Source organism: Haemaphysalis longicornis, unplaced genomic scaffold (genome assembly GCF_048455015.1).
Source record: "Haemaphysalis longicornis isolate Haplotype H1 unplaced genomic scaffold, Haemaphysalis longicornis Haplotype H1 scaffold_1, whole genome shotgun sequence".
NCBI lineage: Eukaryota > Metazoa > Arthropoda > Arachnida > Ixodida > Ixodidae > Haemaphysalis > Haemaphysalis longicornis.
In genome coordinates, this window is record NW_027526203.1 from 95323752 (window position 1) to 95345593 (window position 21842).

Below are 21842 nucleotides of genomic sequence, written 5' to 3' on the forward strand. Positions count from 1 at the left end.
GCGGCGCCACGCTTATTGATATTTTCAGCATAGCAGCAAAATGCTTTTATTGACGTCCCAATAGGATACACTAGATTTCTTAAGGCCCGAATTAAAGTGCTTTTAATGAGGTCCCATTGGGGACTGTGATATTTATCAATACACCCAGAGCTGAAATCTGAAGGTCATTCGTAGTGAGTCTTAGCCTTTTAAAAGCCCTGGTGAGTTCAGAAAGCTAGCACAAATACACAGCCTTTGATTAGTCGGGTGTCTTTCAAAGTTCCTTGGCGCGTAGTTTCTTCTGCGGGGGGGAATGAATACTTGGAAGTTTACTACTTCGCTAAAGTGCGTAGCTAGGGACCTTTTGACTTGGAAAAAAAATCCTCCTATAATTCTGCTGGGGGCAATGGGGTCAGGAGGGCGCCGAGCAGTGGTAATGCGCGCTGACCAGCTTGGACCTGCGACACCGGCGGAACTGGATACAGCGGGCCACAAGAGCATCAAAAGCACGCGTGTGCCTGGAGTAAGGCAGCCACCCATCTGTTCCAAATTTTGAAAATAAACGCTTACTCCCGTCATCGTCCTTCGAAAGCTTGGTTAGCTTCGCCCTTGGCTATACACTTCATTACAAGCATCTATTTACGAATATATTTATTTGAATTACTGATGTAATTACCAAATTAACTATTCGTGCAAAAACTTATTTTATTACGGGAGTACATGACTGCAGGTAAACCAATACTTCCAACGCATTACGCACGTCGCTGCAATATGGGGCTGCGGTGTTGCGCGTGTGCGTGTTTTTTTTTTTTTTTTTGCTTTCAATGAGTTCATCGGCTTTTGTACGTAGTCAGGCAACTCGACACGAATACAGATTTTCCGAAAGCTGCCGGAAGGCCGTTTATTCCGCTCCGCTATCATGCGCCACGTCATTGGCCGGCTTCGCTGGCCGTTGCTTGAAGGCCGACATCGACGGAGCGAAGCCCGTCTTCACCAGAGGCCCATCTCTGGCCAACCGTCCCGGCAATCCAGAAATGCCACAGGTTGCAAGTGCACGACTCTCTTTGCATGCACGCTCAAAAGGGAAACACAAGGAGCGCCAGTTTGCGATGAAAACAAAGCAAAGAGAAACTTTGAAGCGATGCCACAAATTGTCGAGCAATTTCAAGAAAATTGGTGGGAGGCATGGAGTGGAAGTAGTGTAACCTGTACCATTTATGTGTCAGCACTGTGTTCGCGCATACAAACTGTCGGAAGAAGAAACCGGCCCCCGAAAGAAAACGTGTGAATAAAAACGCAATCGTTGGGACGCGTGTGATCTCAAAAATTCTGTTGACGGGTGCAAGGTATATATCTGCCAGGCGGGCCGGTTCGACATCGACGGGATACGCGACCACTGTGCGTTGACTGTGCCGGGCCCCGAAGAAAGTTTATAGCGAAGTTCAAGAACACAATGCATCAAACTGGTAGAGAACCCGCATCTTCAAACAGACCGTGGAGAAACCGTTGTGTGACCACTACAGTGTAGCCACGGAAACACCTGGATTCGGTCGAAAAGAGTCCAACAGAAGATGCAAATGTATCAGTTTTAGGGTCCATTGTCAACACAGCGCGAAAAAGACCAGGGACGAACGAAGACGACAAACAAGCGCGGCAGTTTTAGGGGTTGAAATACCCCATTTCTCGGTTACGGAAGCGTACCATTAGTTCTTTCTCTTTTTTAATTCCGGAGTACTACAGCCGAGGTTTTGCGCACCAGGGTGAGCTTTATGTTCTTCATGGGTTCGGGAGCTACGCCCAAGCGCTGACAGCCAAGGCCACGGCGTGCACGGTGCAAGCGCGTTTCCGTGGAAGCGTAAAGGAAGAAAACATACTGCCGCGCGCACGACCCACCTGCCATGTAGATTCCCAGGGGCGATGCTAGCTTCCCCTCTGGCGCATGAGCTCATCCGAGGTGCTTTAGCGCAGCCTCCCGACGGAAGTTGGTGCGTTCAGCGGAACGCCTTCACGACCGTCTCGCTCCGCTGACTGTACGCTGCGGAGATGTATTTGCGGTCGTACGGCGCTCTACCCCTCCACGTGCCACAGGCAGAACTTCGGTCTTCGCTTCCGTGCATGCGGGCCGCACGAGGGCCATCAGTGCCCACTGCTCTTGAACTGCAGCGTCCACCGTAGCGACGAAGAGAACAGTACGCGCGTCCTCCTCGCCTCCCGCTTCTGGTTGTAGGCGGATCTGGATGCAGACGAGCCGCGAACGAAAGCTCTCTATTTCCACTTGGCTAAATATAGCTGGCGAAGGCGGATGCCCGCCTGCAATACTCGAATATGCCTTGCGGTACAGGAACGACGGTCGTGCCGCGATTCCCAGCCAGCTATGGAAAGCAAGCAGGGAAGCGCGCCATTGACCCAGCTCAATTCTGGCGCCAATTGTGTCGGCCTTTCGCCGACGCAGGGGACCAAGGCACAAACTGTTTTTCTTTTTGTTGTGCAAGGGTGCCGCTGGGGCCCACCTGAGGAGGCAGAGGAGTTGCATCCTCCCTTCGAAGGGGATTCGAAGTTATTATCTCGCTGTGTGTGTGTCTACTCGCAGAGGCAGCCATGCAGTTTGAGTGGCTGTGCTTACCTGCTCGCAACGTCAACCGAAACGTCCGTTGTGTTGGAGGGCCCGCAAAGTGTCGAGGCATGTTCATGAGCTACTACTTTGAACGGTCAGACTATTTTGAATTTAGTTTCACTGTTTTCAATAAGTCGTCATTAAAACTGGCCCCCTTCGAGTGCGATGCAAGAACGGTGGCGATGGAGAATCAAAAGAATTGGATCGGCAATAGCATAACTTACTCTGGTGACAAATTTTATCGCAGAATGAATCCACATCCTTCTTTACACCTCGCCAGACCTCGTCCCCGTACAAGTACTGAAAATTTCACTGATGTTCGATCTTTGACCTAGGGCAATGGCCAGTTGTCGTTCTTTAAGTTAGCACTAGATAGTTATCATTCTAAAACGTTCACCGAAATGCTAATATAGCGGTGTATTTTTTTATTGCCTTCCTCCTTTTTGAAATACGGCGGCCGATAAGCCGTAAGATCGCATGTCACGCGTAGCAGTACAACATCTCAGCGCAAGGGCATTTCGAGAGGCTGTTTGAGTACGAGGACACCCAGCCAGACGGCACCGCCGCCCACAAACAGAAAGCAAGAGTTTCGAAAGGAGACAAAACGAATAGACAAGCATGGCGATCGCTAACGGCCCAGTTTAACTAATAGGGCAACACGTGTAGCGTGAATTCGTTGTGTTCACCTGTTGAAAAGTTAGTGCCATTATTTACTCTTGCGCAAAATAAGCACAGTCAGTAATTTTTTGTCGAGTAGTACTTTTAGGCTAAGCATTGACAGGAGTGGTGGTGGAGTCTTATAACATACTGAAACCACGTGGCTCTGGTTGAGAGGTTAAATAGGAGAGGCACCACAAAAAACGGAATGCGCTAAACCAACCATTTCATTACCCTAGCTGAATATTGGGGTTTTGTCCGTCTTTTATCCTCATCTTGCTTTAACGCTGTTTGCGCCTTTAACGGTTCTCAGTCTAAGCAGCTATAATGAGCCTCATTCAGAAGCGCAGATGCGTGCACGTGGCGTATTTTACAAAAAAAGTGTTCGTGGGCGGTTTGCGTCGCGAACGTGGTACTACCTCATGTAGTAAACTGCCTAAGCGCTCTGTCGGTACTGGGCAGAAGTATGATGTCCCTGCAGGAAAACCATGTAGCTATTGCTTTTTTGTTTCCACTGTTTCTTTACCATGCATCTTGTTCATCTGACCGCCAAGCACTCAAAATGCAAAGGGCGTCTTCAAGCCCGCGCACATATGTCAAATTTTTCTGACGTTTCCTTTTGGTGCCTGCACAGCTACTGTTTCTTATTGCATCTCTGCGTAATGCCAAAAAAAGTGTATTCAAGGACTGTTCTGCCAAATTTAGTACTAAACAGGCGACGCTAAACAGGCGATTAGGCGCAGCGTAGTGGAGGGCTCCGGATTAATTCTTACCACCTGGTGATCTCTAGCGTGCGCTGAAATCTCGTACACATGGGAATTTTTGTTTTTGGCCTCCATCAGAAAAGCGGTCGCCGCGATCGGGAATCGAACCCGCGTCCTTGGGCTCAGCAGCACAACGCCTGAGCCACTCACCTACCGTGGCAGCTAAACCGCCTTTCATCATTGAGCGCCGGTCTGAACACCCCATACGTAAAGAACAATAGGCACAAGCGCGACGGAGATTCTGGCCGACGGCAGACCCACGTGTACACATTCAATCATTTTCAATCCTTGCGGTGGCATGCGCATGTGTATCCATACGTGCGAGTACTCGTGCGAATGCCTTACTGCTTACCAAATTCTTTCGCCGAAAAAAAAAAACACTAGTGCGAAAAAACAACAAAAAACAACAAAAGTTTATATACAAGTTCCATTTTTGTTATGCGCGCTTGACGGCCCCGAAGTACAGTGCTCTAAAGAAGGAGTCTAGAAGACTGTACTTCCGAGTTATTAGACAAGCCTAATTGACGTTTGCTGAAGCCAAAGTACACAAAAACATGCCGTTTCTTTTTTCATTCGAGTGAGGGCTGAAAGGTGCACACTTACTCCGTACGCTCTCCAAGTTGAGCTTACGCAATCCCCCGATGACCCTGAAGAGGGCCAAGAAACAGTCCGTTGTCAGGTCCAGACTTGACACCAACGTGGTCAGCTCCGGCAGCAGCTGGTTCAGCGCTCCGTTTGTAAGGCTGGACAGTTTCTCTTCGAGCGTTTTCCAGTCTGCCTGGACATCATAGCCACCACTGCCACCATCGCCGTCCTGCGGCTCTTCCGTGACGCTCTGCGAAAATGAGGAAGCGACGACATCCCGCGACGTGGTCGACTCCGGCACCGGAGCACTGTCCGGCACATGCGCGTCACTTCCAGCGGTCGCAGAGGTGGTCACCTGGGGCGGAGGAGACGCATCGCACAGGGTGACGACACCGCCGAAGCCTGCCAAAGCTGCTGCGAAGAACACCAGGACAGGAAGGGTGGCGCCGAGTAGCGGGGACGCGATGCCCCGGTTCCGACAGCCGTGCTTAGGACACCGCATCGTGGATCGACGTCGACAAGGCACCGCGGCGCGCGGGCATCGGCCCCGACTTGCTGCGTATCCGCTGCCTGCGTTCTTTCTTGTTTTTTTCACTGATGCTGCGCTGTGTGCCTGTTCCTCGGCCTGGCGCTCGTTCAAATGGGACGTCGCGGCGTTAGCGGCGGCGCTTTTAAAAGCGAGGCGCACCGCCGCCCTTCTTTCCTGCACTGTCCCCGGGGGCCGCCGAGACACGGAAAGCAACGACTTTTCTTGGTCAAGGTGGTCTTCGCGCGCTCTCGACGAGAGAGAAAGTGGCGACGGAGGCAACCCCGCGGCCTCCCCCTTCCCCCTGCACTACGGTACGCGGTGTGGCTGCGCGCTCTGCCCTGGCTACCGGCGCTCGCGCCGTAAATCGCCGGCGCCGCGCCTGCTCGCTACCCGATGTCGTTGGTACGTACGCTTCGTTAACGCAGTCGCCTGCATGTCGAGCGTACGTCTAGAGTGGACAAAATCTCGATAATGGGGTAATTAGAAGGACAAGTGGGAGAGCACCAGATCACATTCTCTCATTTCCTTCAGCAGGTATGGTCGTTAGCGGCACTCAAGATCACCGTGATAATCAGCTCGTACGTTACGGCATAATAACCTGTTGTATGTAACAAGAGTTCTATTCTAGGGTACAACCATGAATAAACACGGACGTACCCGTGTACATCTGCCAACACCGAATTTAACGCAGATGTCATTTGCTTGCACAAAAATATTCCTGTAGGAAAGAAAAACGAAATTGTGCATCATTAAAAAGTATATGATAAAACACCCAGTATTTCGTATTAAGGAACACACACACACAAAAAAAAGTTTGAGGGTAATGCCAGCTCTCACTGCTGTATGTATACCTGCCAATGGCAACGATGCCTATGCGGTGACACGTTCGTAACTGCGTACGAATACGCCACATGAGCACGCAGCAAGAGCACGTTGAGTGAGTGAGTGAGTGAGTGAGTGAGTGAGTGAGTGAGTGAGTGAGTGAGTGAGTGAGTGAGTGAGTGAGTGAGTGAGTGAGTGAGTGAGTGAGTGAGTGAGTGAGTGAGTGAGTGAGTGAGTGAGTGAGTGAGTGAGTGAGTGAGTGAGTGAACCCGGCACCAGAAAACTCCCCATTTTTACTTTGATTAAAACATGTTAATCTATTATTGCGTTAAGAATAGATGGAGTATATAATAAAAATTTGCGCAGCGTTCTTCCAACAAAATAAGCGATAGAACAGCAGAGAATGACCGAGTGAAACAGCATGTGGAAAGTTATAGCTGCCTGCGCAACACTGACCACGTTGCTATGGAGAGGACAGGTCGACGCCCAGCACGTCAGCTGCCTCGGTCTCGATGCGTTTCGTTACCCCCGCGATGGCTCGTAGGCGTCGAGAATCTCGTCTACTGTCACTGCGGGCGGCAGAGGAGGAAGTGCTTGTAATCACTGCGACGAAATGCCCTGACTGATAGGCGACAAATCACACTGGTATTGAACTTACCATACTGGCGAACATCGGGTGGAGCCTCCAGTTCACGAGGGAGATACAAGATGGACAAAAAATCATTAAGATCCAAGAATGGATGTAATATACAGGGTGTCCCAGCTATCATGCACCAACGTTTAAAAAAAGAGTAATGGCGTAACTCGAAGAAAACGTAGTGCATAATGTTTGCAGTACTGTGAAGAAGCGCAGCATTTTTTTCGTTAATGAGACTTAACTAATTAATTGTAATTAATTATTTAACTCGAAAAGCACTGTCCTAATCACTAAAGTGTCAATGTGGCACTTGTAGGTACCCACGAGGGGCATCTAACTGCAGTATTTTCAGCGACGAACTAATCGCGTACTCATTTATTCTGACTGATAAAGAAAACCCGCGAAATATGAAAAATACCACGTGACGGCGCCTCCGCGCGCATTAGCGCTCACCGTAAAGCAATGCCCTCAAACAGGCTGCCTCTGAGTTAGCCAGAATGAAATAAACAAAAGTAAGAAAGAATAAATCGCGACCGAGTTTGTGCCTTATCTGCACACGCACCCCGCGAATCTTGCTGCTGTTGCTCTTTCCATGCATGCCATTATCAAGGTGATGCGCTGTCTCTTCAGGCGGGTGACAGGCGAAGCAGTTGCTTTCAATCAGCTTATTTGGGGACGCTACTTTACAATGCGCGCGGAAGCGCTGTCACGTGGTATTTTTCATATTTCGCGGGTTTTCTTTATTAGTCAGAATAAATGGGTACGCAATTCGTCGCTGAAAATACCGCAGTTAGATGCCCCTCGTGGGTACCTACAAGCGCCTCATTGACACTTCAGTGATTAGAACAGTACTTCTCGAGTTAGATAATAAATTACAAGTAATTAGTTAAGCCTCATTAACGAAAAAAGTACTATCCGCTTCTCCACAGTACTGCAAACATTACGCACTAGGTTTTGTTCGCGTAACGCCATTGCTCTATTTTAAAATCTTGGTGCATGACAGCTGGGACACCCTGTATGTATGTAAATAAATAAAAAAAAAAAAAAAATATATATATATATATATATATATATATATATATATATATATATATATATATATAGCGAATCAGAAAATGGGAAATGAGGGGCTCCGTGAAATAACACAGAAAATAAGGGTTGGCAGTCAAGAAAACCTCTGAAAGCAAAGGGGAGGTTGTGGTGGGTCATAGAAAGAGATGAAGAATTTTTTGAGTCGAAAAGAAAGTGGTGAAAAAATGCCCGCCGGGTGGGCATTTTTTCACCACTTTCTTTTCGACTCAAAAAATTCTTCATCTCTTTCTATGACCCACCACAACCTCCCCTTTGCTTTCAGAGGTTTTCTTGACTGCCAACCCTTATTTTCTGTATATATATATATATATATATATATATATATATAGATATAGTATATATATATTACTGTGCCGAACCGAAAAAATAGCGGTTCGGTTCAGGCGAAATCATTTCGTTCCGGTTCAGTTCCGGTACGACAAAATCACGTACCGACCCGGTTAGCTAACCGGTTCAATGAGTTAACTTATCACTGAAATTAGAAAAAAATCATTTAGTAGTCTAAAACGGCAGTCAAATCCAAATCCAAACAAAAACACAAAACGCTGCTGTTCCCCAAGTGCGGTGGCGCAATTGCAAAGCAAAGTTCAAACATTTACGAGATATTAGAGAAACAGATGGAGTGGTTACGATTTAGTACCTACTTTCTCACCCGGACTTCATGTTGTCCTAGCGACTATTCATATAGCCACCGCCACAAGATATGATGGTGGGATATATTTTATGCCCTTTCCTTTTTTGTTGAAATCGGCACCGTCGCCATGGAATCGCCCTATCACGCCAACCTTGAAGGCTTAAATTTAGGCCTGCGGACGGGCGCGTTAAAATACCAGCGCTTAATACCAATGGCACACATTTTTTTATATTTGCAACAAAACAGAAAAATCCTACAAAAGGCACATAAATACTACCAATGAATTATATTACTTGGTTACCCTGGATAATTTGTTAGCAGTCACCTTATAGAATGTGTTAGCCACACTTTTGTGAAAAGTTAGCTTTAGGTAACGCTCAGTCATTGCAGTATTGCTGTGACCACTGCAATTAATTTTGCAATAGCTATACCGGATGTGTGCATTACAACCAGTATGTCATCGTACCACCTGACCCCCGCCATCGTTCCATGTACTACATTGCGGAATATTATAACAGATTAGCTGTTACAAAATTAAAGGGAAATTTAGTGCCCGAAGCATGAGATGGGACTTTTTTGGGTAGACGCTTTTTAATACGTCCGCAGCAGTACTCCCTTCCGGAACGAGTAGCAGTAGAAATAATGTAGCGAGTTGGGCAGTCAGTACAAGTGCACCTTCGAAAACAAGCAGATCTGAAAGAGACAAAACTGCAGAACAAGAAGAAAAGACACGAGGTGACTGGGACAGTGTGAGGTACCGGTCTGCCTTTCGGCACGTGTCATCTGCTTTATTGCTGTTTCTGCTTCCAAGACAAGGTTGAGGGCTGCAGTTTCTTGCCAAGGGGTTAAGTGCGCACCTTAACAGTTTTCCCTGACAAATCTGTTGTTATTTCTATCTGTAAAAAACGAATCTTTTCCATGGTACTGTCCTCAAAAAAAGACGACGGAAGTCACTTCCGTTGCATTTATGACACGTTTGGTTGTGAAAGGCAGGGCAAAGAAAAGTATAGAGCGATATCCGCGTTTTGGTGCTTTTTTTACTTATTCGGTTTTACTTACTTTTTGCGTAATATTTTAAAATAACGTGATTCACCTTTTCTTTTTTGTTGTTTTCGTGTAAACAGATTTAAAAAAAAACTGGCGCATTTGATTACCCGTGCTATACCTCTGCTCCGATTGATTGATTGATTGATTGATTGATTGATTGATTGATTGATTGATTGATTGTAGGGTTTAACGCGCCGACGCAACGCAGGCGATGAGGCGCGCCGTAGTGGAGGGCTCCGGATTAATTTTGACCACCTGGGGATCTTTATCGTGCGCCGAAATCTCGTACACACGGGCGTTTTTGCTTTTCGCCTCCATCTGAAAAGCGGCCGCCGCGGCCGGGAATCGAACCCGCGACCTCGTGCTCAGCAGCGCAACGCCTACCTCTGCTCCGAGGCGCAGCTTATGTTTCAGGCCGCTGACTTATTTTAACCAGCTGGTGATATTAAACGTGGATCAAAATCTCGATACACGGATGTTCTCAAATTCCATCTACTTCAGAAAAACGGTCGTGGGTAAGGGACATCGAGGCCACTTGTGGTCGGCAGAAAGCGGCTTAGCCACTGAGCAGCTCCTGCGGTCACACTTGTCAAGTATTAACCATTTGCAGGTGTCGTACCCTTTAAACAAATTATGAAATGCAAAAACTTTGCACACATAGGGTCATTCCCTGTTGCGCAGTGGAACACTCCTGCAGCCTGATTGCTCCAATGAAGTCGCATCTTGGGAAGGGCAATGTCGTTTTATATCCCCTGCAAGCTGCCGAGAATGACATTTCGTTTGGTCAGCTTGCACTACGCTCACGCTTCCAGCAGCAATAGACCATTGCTACATTGGTGCTCGTTCACTTCCCCTGTTGTTGCATAGAGCGTCATAATGTTCAATTGTCTGGAGGGGAAAGTGCGCGAGCGGGTACGAAGCTGATGGTACGTGAAACAAACAAAGGCCTGAATTGCAATGACTCTCTAATATCAACAACGGAGGGTCGAACCGCTTCGGCATGAACCGGCAACTGTTATTTCTTTTTTCGGTTCAATTCCGGTTCGGGTTCAGTGTGCTCAAAAAATAACCGTCCGGGTTTGGGTTAAGTTCCGGCAAAAATACCGGTTCAGTTCCTGTTTCCGGATCGGTGCGGTTCCGGTTGCACACCCTGATATATATATATATATATATATAAATATATATATATATATATATATATATATATATATATATATATATATATATATATATATATATATATATATATATATATATATATATATATAAAAGTAGAGTCCGACGCAAGTCTCAAAAAACAAAAACAAACATGTTTACTAACGTTTCCACTGGTGGTCCAGTCTTCATCGGAGTAACATTTACAGTACACTGCAGAACGCTTTTATAGGTGCGTGTGGAGAGAGGAGGAAGTTGCGCTACAGTGCGCCCTCTTTGAAAGAAATCATACGTCATCATTCAGCAAAACAAGAAAAAACGCAAGACATACACATGAAAGGGAATGCACTGCCCTCCCTCTTTTTTCTCACTCACTCCGCATCTGTGCCGAATGTTTCTGGCATACTTCGAAAGCATCACAACATATTAAATCAAAGTCCTCGACTAGCATCTATATTTTCCGAACCACCACGTGTTGTCTATAGGCGAAACAAAAACCTGCGCGACATTCTGACATCTTCGAGGCTCAGCCATTCACCAGTGACCGGTTGTGGGCCCTGCAACAAGCCTCGTTGTCAGGTATGCCCCCACATGACGAAAACAAAAACCGCCTCTAGCACCGCCTCGCACTTCTCTGTAAAACTGAAGGGAAATTTTAACTGTGACAGCGCCAACGTAGTTTACCTGCTCGAGTGCAATACCTGCCACCTGCAATATATTGGCCAGACGGCGAACGCTTTTAGATTAAGGTTCAACAATCATAGGGCACACGCCAAGTCTCTTCCTAACCTTCCTTTGTCCCGTCACGTCGGAATCCCGGGTCATTCATTTAATAATTTGAAGGTAACAATAATTGAATCCAATTTCAACAGCAACCACGCACGCGAAGTTCGCGAATCATATCTCATATTTAAGTTCAAAACCGCATCCTCTGGGCTGAACGAAGGCGTGGGCGCGTTGACATGTTTGCCACAATAATTACTCGCCTTTCTTCCGTTCGCTTCTTGCGTGACTAATCCTCTGTTTAGGCATACCAGCGCCGGCTTTATCCCTCCAGGTTCACTCAATTAGCCTCTTAGCGCCGGCTAAGCCACATAGCGCCGGCTTCACGTGACACATTCCTAAGACGAAAAGCGAAGGCGCGCTGACGCGTGCTCCCCAGTTCCTTATCTCGTTCTGCCGCTTTCACCCCGCTTCTTCTGTTGACACATTCCTAAGACGAAAAGCGATGACGTGCTCACGCGCGTTCCCCACTTCCTTATCTCGTTCTGCCGCCTTTACTCCTTTCTCTTCCCCGCCCCCGCTTCTTCTGTTAATTCCTATGAGGAGAGGCGCCAATTTACCTCCTTCCTAGACGCCCCTTTGCATTTTTCTTTTCTCTTTGTTGTACCACTTGCCAATAACTACTTCTAAACAGGGCGCATTGTAGCGCACCTTTTCTCCCAAAAAAGAGGGAGGGCAGTGCATTCCCTTTCATGTGTATGTCTTGCGTTTTTTCTTGTTTTGCTGAATGATGACGTATGATTTCTTTCAAAGAGGGCGCACTGTAGCGCAACTTCCTCCTCTCTCCACACGCACCTATAAAAGCGTTCTGCAGTGTACTGTAAATGTTACTCCGATGAAGACTGGACCACCAGTCGAAACGTTAGTAAACATGTTTGTTTTTGTTTTTTGAGACTTGCGTCGGACTCTACTTTTTGATATTTCTGGACCATTGGAAACTTCTTTTGTTCGACCGTATATATATATATATATATATATATATATATATATATATATATATATATATATATATATATATATATATATATAGCGAATCAGAATAGGAAATGAGGGGCTCGTTGAAAATAACACAGAAATAAGAGTTGGCAGTCAAGAAAACCTCGGAAAGCAAAGGGGCGGATGTGGTAGGTCATTGAAACAGATAAAGAATTTGGAAAGAAAGAAAGAAAGTGGAGAAAAAATGCCCGCCAGGTGGGATCGTGCGAAAGCTTATTATCGTGCGAAAGCTTAGTGAGGGGCTCGGTTCCGGCAGCCTTGATGCCAAGGTAGCATAAGAGGGTTTCCCGCCAGTTACCCGCTTATGACAGGCTGTAGACGTTCGCGTCACGCCCCGGGGGTTGAAAAAGAAGGTCCCCGTCTCCCCGTAAAGTCTGAGTGGCGCTGGCTACCACCCACAAGCGTCAGATACAGTTGTAGTAAATACAAATAGCCCAGAAAGTGAAGGAGAACACAGTCGCCCAGATAGCCGAATTGGTAAGGCATTCGAGATCTAATCGAAAGGCGTGGGTTCGGTCCCCACTCTGGGCGCGTGTTTTTCTTTCTTTCTCACGTAATTATAATAATGAAAAATAATAATATAACGTCACTAACGGTAAAAAAAGTCTAACCATTCCCCTATGCCTTCTTTGGCGTTGTAGACTGCCAGCATTTCTTTCTGTATTTCCTAACGAGACCCTCATTTCCAAACCCTATTATCGTGCGAAAGCTTAGTGAGGGCCTCGGTTCTGGCAGCGTTGATGCCAAGGCAGCATAGGAGGGTTTCCCGCCAGTTACCCGCTTATGACAGGCTGTAGACGTTCGCGTCAGGCCCAGGGGGTTGAAAAAGAAGGTCCCCTTCTCCCCGTGAAGTCTCAGTGGCGCTGGCTACCACCCTCAAGCGTCAGATACAGTTGTCGTAATTATATATACCCAAGAAAGTGAAGGAGAACACAGTCGCCTGGATAGCCAAATTGGTAAGGCATTCGAAATCTAATCCAAAGGCGTGGGTTCGGTCCCCACTCAGGCGCGTGTTTTTCTTTCTTTCTCACGTAATTAATAATAATGAAAAATAATATTGTAACGTCACTAACGGTAAAAAAAAGTCTAACCATTCCCCTATGCCTTCTTTGGCGTTGTCGACTGCCAGCATTTCTTTCTGTATTTCCTAACGAGACCCTCATTTCCAAACCCTATTATCGTGCGAAAGCTTAGTGCGGGCCTCGGTTCTGGCAGCCTTGATGCCAAGGTAGCATAAGAGAGTTTCACGTCAGTTACCCGCTTATGACAGGCTGTAGACGTTCGCGTCACGCCACGGGGGTTGAAAAAGAAGGTCCCCTTCTCCCCGTGAAGTCTCAGTGGCGCTGGCTACCACCCTCAAGCGTCAGATACAGTTGTAGTAATAATAATACCCCAGAAAGTGAATTAGAACAGAGTCGCCCAGATAGCCGAATTGGTAAGGCATTCGAGATCTAATCGAAAGGCGTGGGTTCGGTCCCCACTCTGGGCACGTGTTTTTTTTTCCTTTCTCACGTAATTATGAATAATGAAAAATAATAATGTAACGTCACTAACGGTAAAAAAAATAGTCTAACCATTCCCCTATGCCTTCTTTGGCGTTGCAGACAGCCAGCATTTCTTCCTGTATATATATATATATATATATATATATATATATATATATATATATATATATATATATATATATATATATATATTTATATATATATGTATTGTCACGGGACATGGCGGACAATCCCCGTGGCGACATGGCCCACATGGTGACGACGATGAAGAGCTGTGTGCGCCGAGCTGCCAGGCCGGGCTGCGTTTTGGCATTATGTAAATAGTTCTTTAACCATTATGTAAATACATCACTTCATCGCTACATGGTCCGTGTCATCTGCCACCACGTAACATTTGGTGGAGCGTGCGGGTTCGTCATCCCCATCCTGGTCCCAGCATCACATCGCATCGGTATGGACGTCGCCGCCAGGGATATCGAAGCCGCGCCAGGCAGCGCCAGCCCAGCAGAGACCACCACACGACGATGTCCCCCGCCTCGTGTCCCCAGCCCGAAAGACCCTAGTGACGACAACCGAGATGAGCCGTGCCCATACAAGCCGAATATGGATTCCCCCGCCCTTCCGTCCGACGTGGCCTTAGGACCTTTGGCGCTTCGTCACGGCTGAAGCCATTGCTGTTGCTGGGCCAGGCATCCATCAACACCATCATCGTCATTCGTGGCGGCAAGCGATTCGTCTGCATTTCTCATCGCACACTCATCGGCATTCATTCTCCAACGGGCGTCGGCGTCGACCGGGACGGTCGTCTTCGACCGACGGGGTGATGTCACGGGACATGGCGGACAATCCCCGTGGCGACATGGCCCACCACCAAGGATGGTGACGACGAAGAAGAGCTGTGTGTGCCGAGCTGCCAGGCCGGGCTCCGTTTTGGCATTATGTAAATAGTTCTTTAACCATTATGTAAACACATCGCTTCATCGCTACATGGTCCGTGTCATCTGCCACCACGTAACAATATATATATATATATATATATATATATATATATATATATATATATATATATATATATATATATATATATATATATATATTATATATATATATATATATATATATATATATATATATATATATATATATATATATATATATATATATATTTATATATATATATATTTACAAGTATCGCTTGCTGTGGAATCATGCACCGCTGCGGAAGTCGGACAACATATCGTAGTGGGACATGTCGTAGCAGCGTAAGAGCTGCCATATATATATATATATAATGGCAGCTCTTAAGCTGCTACGACATGTCCCACTACGACATGTTGTCCGACTTCCGCAGCGGTGCATGATTCCACAGCAAGCGATACTTGTAAGCTGGCAGGGGATCTAGTGGGGCCTTCGGCTGGGTGTTTCGGTGCCGTCGATCTCGGTACACGGCCTTGTCATTCGAGCGAGGTAGTACAAGTCCATAGCTAGCGTCACGGGCAACGAGCGCTTGCGGAGTTGTTGGGTCAAAGTCAGCTAGATCTAAAAGTGAAGGCTACGAATGTTCAAAAGGTAACCCGGGATAACAGGCTGTGCTCGCGGTTTTCGGCCAGAAGGCACCGGCCAGGATCGAAAGGAAACAGATCATGCGGGCAGCCAAGTGCCCAGAGAACATGCAGCGAATGCAGCGTCACTGTGGTCATGTTCATATGCTGTCCGGCCTCCACAAATCGATCGATGCGCTGAAGTAACAATGCTGTTTCATCCGCGGAGAAGAAGACTTTGCTTTGGTCGGGCTCGTAAGCGTAGCAGAAAGGCGGTCCAGCATGGAATCGTGCTCGCCAGAGAAGGGGTCGCGACCATGGAAGCAACCGTCCTGTGTTGCCGCGTGGATTTGTCGCCAACGGGATAGTATCAGAGCGGCGGCTGCTCGCCTCTGGAGTCGAACCTCGCTCACGGAGCGCCGGAGAAGCAGGCGCTTCGTTGTGCCCTGAAGCGAGTCCATCTTCTGCACGAACCGCGTTTTCGTTGCTGGACTCAATGAAAATATATTTGACTCGAAACTGTGTTGCTGAAATGCTTGCGAAACGAGAAATGCGTCGCCGACGTAAGGGTCGCAACAGGGAAACTCGGAGGTCTCCAAAACAAGAGTCGCATCATCGAATCTAGGGCCGTGGCAGAACGGGTCCGACGTCTCCGTAGCTGTAGTCAAGTCGTGAATGCGAGGGTTGTGGAAGGGCTGTAATGACGCCTCTGACGTGAGAGCCGCGTCGGTGACGCCAGCGCTGCGGCAAGGCCGGTCAGACGTCTCAAAAACGATTGTCGTGTCAGCGACGGCGAGGTCTCGGCAGGGTCCCTCAGATTTCTCCACAACGGAAATCTCGGCAACACCAGGGTTGGGTGTTCGCTGGAACCACTCTCCCGGGCTGAGCCCATCGGGGTCTTGCTTGGCGTCCTGAAATGCTGCAGCGCCTCCGTCGTCGTTGTCCTGTTCTTCTAACGCCGCACCAGTTATTTCCCGGACGGGCCATTGTTTCACCCGGGACCATTGTCCGCCAGGCCTCCTCGGGAAGCAAGCGAATAGTCGAGGTTGCGATCTGGGTGGTAAACAGGGCCGCCTGAGGTTGAAGAACGGGGCTTGCGGAGGAGCGCGGAGAAGCGACGCGCGTTCGCAGGGCGCAGATACGCTCATCATAATCGATCGCTTCCAAAACGTCAGGATCAAACTCTTCACCATTCAGGTTCTCCTGAACTTGAGCGTCGAGTTTGTGAAGGCTCTACTCGTCATGCAAAATGAGGTCGAGGACATTTTGTCTGTCAAGGGCCGTTGCTGCCTGGCTCCGCATCAAGGCGTCGAGGACTGTCATGGTCCCGGAGACGGTCGCTCGCAGGACATCTCGGCGAATACGAAGAGCGTCCATGGCACCAGTCGATGAAGCAAGACGCTGGGGTTGCGAATACCAAGGGGACAAGGGTGGGCTTGGGCACGAGCCGAAAGGGGCGGCGGCCGAGGGCAAGGCTTCCAGGATAAAGCAGTATGAAGGTATCCAAGCCTCGCGTGCCTCGGAGCAGCTCCGCCGTCGAACGTAGATTCGCTCGTGCGCCGGTTCCCGGGTTTCACGGCACCAGAGAATGTGTAGCGAAAGAGTACCAGCGTCTGGCTTCTGATACGGTGATCGAGTAGATTAGCGAGGCAGTGAGCGCCCTGATCCTGCTCTTCCTCTTCCCCTACTACTCCCCCTACTGTCGCCCCCTGCCTGCGCATCTTTATTTTCTTAACAGTCCTTATCATTGCTGTCCACCAATGACTGGTAGCCGTAAAAAATTCCCCGCATTTCCCCGAGGGGAAGAATGTGGAAGTGCGAATGCACGAGTTGAATTTGCGCGGTTCGGTAATGTTCGCGAAAGAGAGATCACACACACACACACCACTACAAAGAAAGAAAGATGCATTTATTCACAGGCACCTATTTGTGTTGTCGTTGTACTTGATTGCTAGAGCGGATCTCAGCTTTGAAATTTCGTGTCAGTACTCCTTTAAGCAGGTGCATTAGCCCTTCTCACGCCCGATTCTTGGCCAATCCCCCACGTGGGTATGTGCCATGTCAGCGGCCAGGCAGCGCGCGCCCATCTCCCCCCGTTGCCAAAGTAGACGAGGAGATTCCTGACCAATCCCCCACGTGGGTATGTGCCATGTCAGCGGCCAGGCTGCGCGCGCCCATCTCCACGTGCGCGGACATCGCCGGTGGACGCAGGTTCAGGGTCGCTTAAGAAGTGCATTGGACTTAAAACCTTTTGGGGCATGGTCTTCTAGGCACAGTGCTGTTACACTTGCGTCAACCATTGAAGGTCGGTCATGATCTAAGAACGCAACCTGGGTAGACGCCTCGCAGGAACTTGTCCACATGGTGCAGGAAATCGTCAGCACACCGTCATGCTGAACCTCTGAAGCCCATGGCGTCTGAGTTGAGACCTTAAACGAAATGATTGAGTATACATTACAGTTCTTGCAATGGAAGAAATATATTTTCGATTTATGTTTTGCTGGATTCGAGTAACAGAAAACTTACCTCTGCTCCTTTGGGATTATCAGCTTCAGAATCCTCGGCGACTTCTCGCAACTGTGGAGACAATTCTGCAGGGATTTCGGTATCTGTTGTTTGGTGCACCACCTCTGGGAGTGAAGCATTCATTTCATCATTACATTTATTCATCCTTAAGGGCCCGGAGGCATTACATAAGGGGGGGGGGTCGTACATGAAGGTTGCAACATCTTCAGAAAAACGTAACAAGGAATAACAAAAAATGAAATAAAAAGACAGGAATCAACACTCAAGTGACAGCGTACATCAGGGTTTCAACAGCTTCATAAAAAAGTAACAATGATCACAAGTTTTAACAAGGGACAACAAAAAATGAAATAAAAAGGAGTGGAATTAACACTCAAGTGACAAGGCGTACGTCGAGGTTGTAACATCTCAAAAAGTGACAATGATCACACATTTTAACAAGAAACAATACAAAAAGGAAATAAAAAGAAGGAGTGACACTCTAGTGACAACAGCAAGACTAAGAATACATTTTACAGCAGTGTAATAACAAGACAAAGAAAGAAGACCTACAAAAAGAGAGAGAGACGAAGAACACAAGAGTGGTGTTTAGGTGGCATCGTTTTGGTTGCTGATATAGGTTAGTTTCTCACGACATTTTGTGCGATCGCTGCACGAAGCAATGTTATCCGGGAGCGCGTTGCGAAGCGTGATGGTGTGGGGGAAGAATGAGCTGCTCATCGCCGTCGTGCGGCACTTTATCGCCGCCAAGGGGCGAGTGGGACATATACGGGACGATGTCCGAAACGGGCATTTCAGGAGGGCGTGTCCTGACCGGGGGAAGTAAAAGAAGGTGTGCAGGAGGCAGAGACGATAATTTATGCGCCGCGAAGCAAGCGATTCAAGAGGCAGAGTTTGTTTTAAGGCGGTTATGCTGGTGTGTCTTGAATATTCTGAAGCAATGAAACGAGCAGTGCGGTTTTGCACGGCTTCTAAGTCGTCGGTGAGGTAAGCTTGTGATGGGTGCCAAATGGATGATGCGCGCTCAAGCTTTGCTCGAACGTACGTTAAATATGCAAGTTTTTTTTTTATTTCGGTAGATGCGAACTTTAAGTTGCATCGCAAGTACACAAGTGCGCGTGAAGCTTCACAGCGGATTGTTTGAATATGTGTCACCCATGATAGAGATAGCGTCATATGAAGTCCCAGCTACTTGTAAGCACTGGTGTGGTCAATAGGAACGGAGTGAATGCAATAAATGTTATCTATGGTAGTGCGTTTCCGCGCGAAAGACATTATTTGCATTTTGCGAGGTTTAAAGACATATGCCATTTTTCGCACCAGGCAGCGATGGTGTCTAGATCATGTTGTAGGGCGATAGTGTCATTAGATGTGAGACGGGGGTTATACAGTACACAATCGTCCGCAAAAAGGCGCAAGTTAATGTTATGTTGGTAGGGATGTCGTTTACGCAAATCAAAAACAAAAGTGGGGATAAGCCTGCGCCCTGGAGAATTCAGTGGAAATTGTTGACGCAGGTAAACTGGACGCGCCCTGTTAAAAATTTTTTTATAACGTTTGGACATATAGCAAGGGAAGATAGTTTTGCAAGCAGATGTTTGGGGATAACGCTGTCGAAGGCCTTTGAAAAATCCAAGAATGTTGCGTCAATTTGACGATTGTCGTCCATGTGTTGTAGTAGGTTATGTGTGAATTCGGCTAATTGAGTTTCGCAAGACAGAGATTTACAAAAGCCGTGTTGTAAGTGGTAAAAAAAATTGATTTATTCTAAGTAATCTATTAGGTTAGATGCTATGATGTGCTCGAGGAGCTGACATGGAACACTGGTAAGAGAAATTGGGCGGTAATTAGAAGGTGTATCGTGCCTACCTGCTTTAAAAATAGGGACTATTTTCGCTTTTTTTTTCATCGTCAGGCAAGGTTCCTTTGCTTAAGGATTGTTTGAATATAACGTGCAAAAATTTACTAGAGATATTTATAGTACCTTTAAGTAATTTTGCATTCATGTCGTAGCAGCCTGCTGATGATGATATTTTATTTTAAGAGAGCGGATTAAGTTGGTTCTGCCATCCAGGGTTATTTGTATTTCAGGCACTGTTTTGGAGGAGAAGTTGGGCAAAGGTTCTAGAAGGCAAGAGTTAGAATCGTGGAAGACCGATGTAAAGAATTCATTTAGGGCTGCTGCGGAATCATTGACGCCTATGTGTTCCTAACTTTCGTCGACAAGGTTTATGTGGTTAGTTTGTGGTTTGGTGGAAATGGTGCGCCAGACTTTATTTGGGTTTGTGCGGAGTATTGAAATCAAGTCAACTTGGAAATATTTGTCTTTGGCGTCGTTGAATGTTTTCATGTATTCAGCCTCACAGAGGCGGTGTCGCTCCCATGCTTCTGGACTGTTTTTGCTTTTTCTGGTTCTATATAGGCGCTTTTTCCGGTTTAGCAGGAATTTTAAGTGTTTGTTGAACCATGGGTGATTTGAGTCGGATTTTACAGTGATTGTAGGTATATATTTCTTTTTTAGGCTGAGCAACATGTTTTTATAAGGTTCCCAGTTGACTTTCACTGGACGAGCTTCGTACGAGTTTTCAAAATGTTCATGGTAGTGAGTAAGTTCTTTATTGATTAATTCAACGTTTCCTCTATTAATTTCTTCGTAGGTGACCGTCTTTTTAGTGGCATGGAGAGGGCTACGTGAAGAAGGTTGTGGTCGCTAAGTCCGGGCAGTACTGTTACACTTGATATATCATCAGGGCAGTTGGTGAGCAAAAGATCAAGTACGTTGTCACCTCTAGTAGGCGTCGTTATTGTTTGGTGAAGGTTAAAGTTTAGCACCAAGTCTAGAAATTTTTTTGGTTGTTTCGAGGGCGACTGATTAGCTACAGCGAGAAGGGACCAATTGCTGCGAGGGTAGTTAAAATCGCCAAAAAGGAAAATTGGCGCTTCGGGCAATTTATCCTTGACGTTTGTGAGGGAAGTGCGAAGGTGGTCACGAAAAAGGGGATTACTGTCTGGTGGTCGATAACAAATGCCGAACACTGATTTAACCGAGGAAATATGCACACACACCCATATTAGCTCATGGTTGTCATCGCGGCTGACGAGGGAGGATGACAGGTTACTTTTAACTCCTACGAGAACGCCACTTCGTCTCTTGTCTTTTCTATCATGGCGGTATAAAGTGTAATTCAGGTTACAAGGCAAAACTTCACCATCTCTAATTCAGCTATGTCATTCAGCTATGTCTCGGTGAGAACAATCACGTCGGCGTCAATGTCTGTGATAAAACTGTGTAACTGATTTCGTTTCGGAACTACACTTCTGATGTTGGTGTAAGCAATGTTGATATCTACAGAAGCGGATGGACGGTTGTTTGAATGACCTTGGTTATATGCTCTGCGTCAGTTGGAACATGCTTCGGCACTGAAATGCAGCTGAGGGTGGTCGGCGCAAATGCAAAGAAGTTTTCGCACTCTAAAATGGCATCGGTTGCCGCGTCATAAAAATAGGATTTACTTCCTACGTGCAGTTTGTGAACGGAGAGTTTAAAGGCACACTTTTGAGGTCGTATGAACTGTATTAATTTGGAGCGCGCGTATCGAGTAGCGGGAGCGAAATCTTCTCGGATGGCATAATCAGTTCCCTTCAGTTGGCGGCCGCAAGCAAGGATATTTTCTTTAGTCTTGAAGTGGTTTAACTTTAAATATATGGGTCTTCTTTTGTTGTTACCAAATTTGCCTAAGCGGTGGGCACGTTAATGGCGTTATCTAGCAATTGCAGCTTGAAGGTGGCAGAGCAAAATTTTACTTTTTTTTTAGACTCCTGCCAAGTCTCTTTTTCTGTGTCATCGATACCCAGAAACACAAGATTGTTCCTGCGCATTCGGTTGTTAGTATCTGTGTTAGCCGCTTGAAGGACCGCGATTTCACGTTTGATTGCATTTGCCTCGTGCACAACTGGGTCGGGATTATTTGTCGGT

The 21842-nt window shown here is 47.0% G+C and overlaps 2 protein-coding genes and 1 non-coding gene across 3 annotated transcripts in view; 1 reads left to right on the forward strand and 2 right to left on the reverse strand.

Moving 5' to 3' along the window:
* LOC144178212 (nose resistant to fluoxetine protein 6-like) overlaps positions 1 to 5368 on the reverse strand; it is a 216268-nt gene extending 210900 nt beyond the window's left edge. The window contains exon 1 of the mRNA XM_077705894.1: positions 4618 to 5368. Within this exon, the coding sequence (XP_077562020.1) occupies positions 4618 to 5101 (484 nt within the window). The 5' untranslated portion in view covers positions 5102 to 5368. The remainder of the gene's footprint in view (positions 1 to 4617) is intronic.
* Positions 5369 to 13711: 8343 nt separating this feature from the next.
* Positions 13712 to 13783, forward strand: Trnar-ucu (transfer RNA arginine (anticodon UCU)). The gene has a single exon. It is a non-coding gene; the product is annotated as a tRNA-Arg (tRNA).
* Positions 13784 to 17356: 3573 nt separating this feature from the next.
* Positions 17357 to 21842, reverse strand: part of LOC144142216 (uncharacterized) — a 117109-nt gene continuing 112623 nt past the window's right edge. The window contains exons 4-6 of the mRNA XM_077673603.1: positions 18590 to 18675; positions 17867 to 17931; positions 17357 to 17769 (exon numbers count right to left, since the gene is read on the reverse strand). Of these exons, the coding sequence (XP_077529729.1) occupies positions 17554 to 17769; positions 17867 to 17931; positions 18590 to 18675 (367 nt within the window). The 3' untranslated portion in view covers positions 17357 to 17553. The remainder of the gene's footprint in view (positions 17770 to 17866; positions 17932 to 18589; positions 18676 to 21842) is intronic.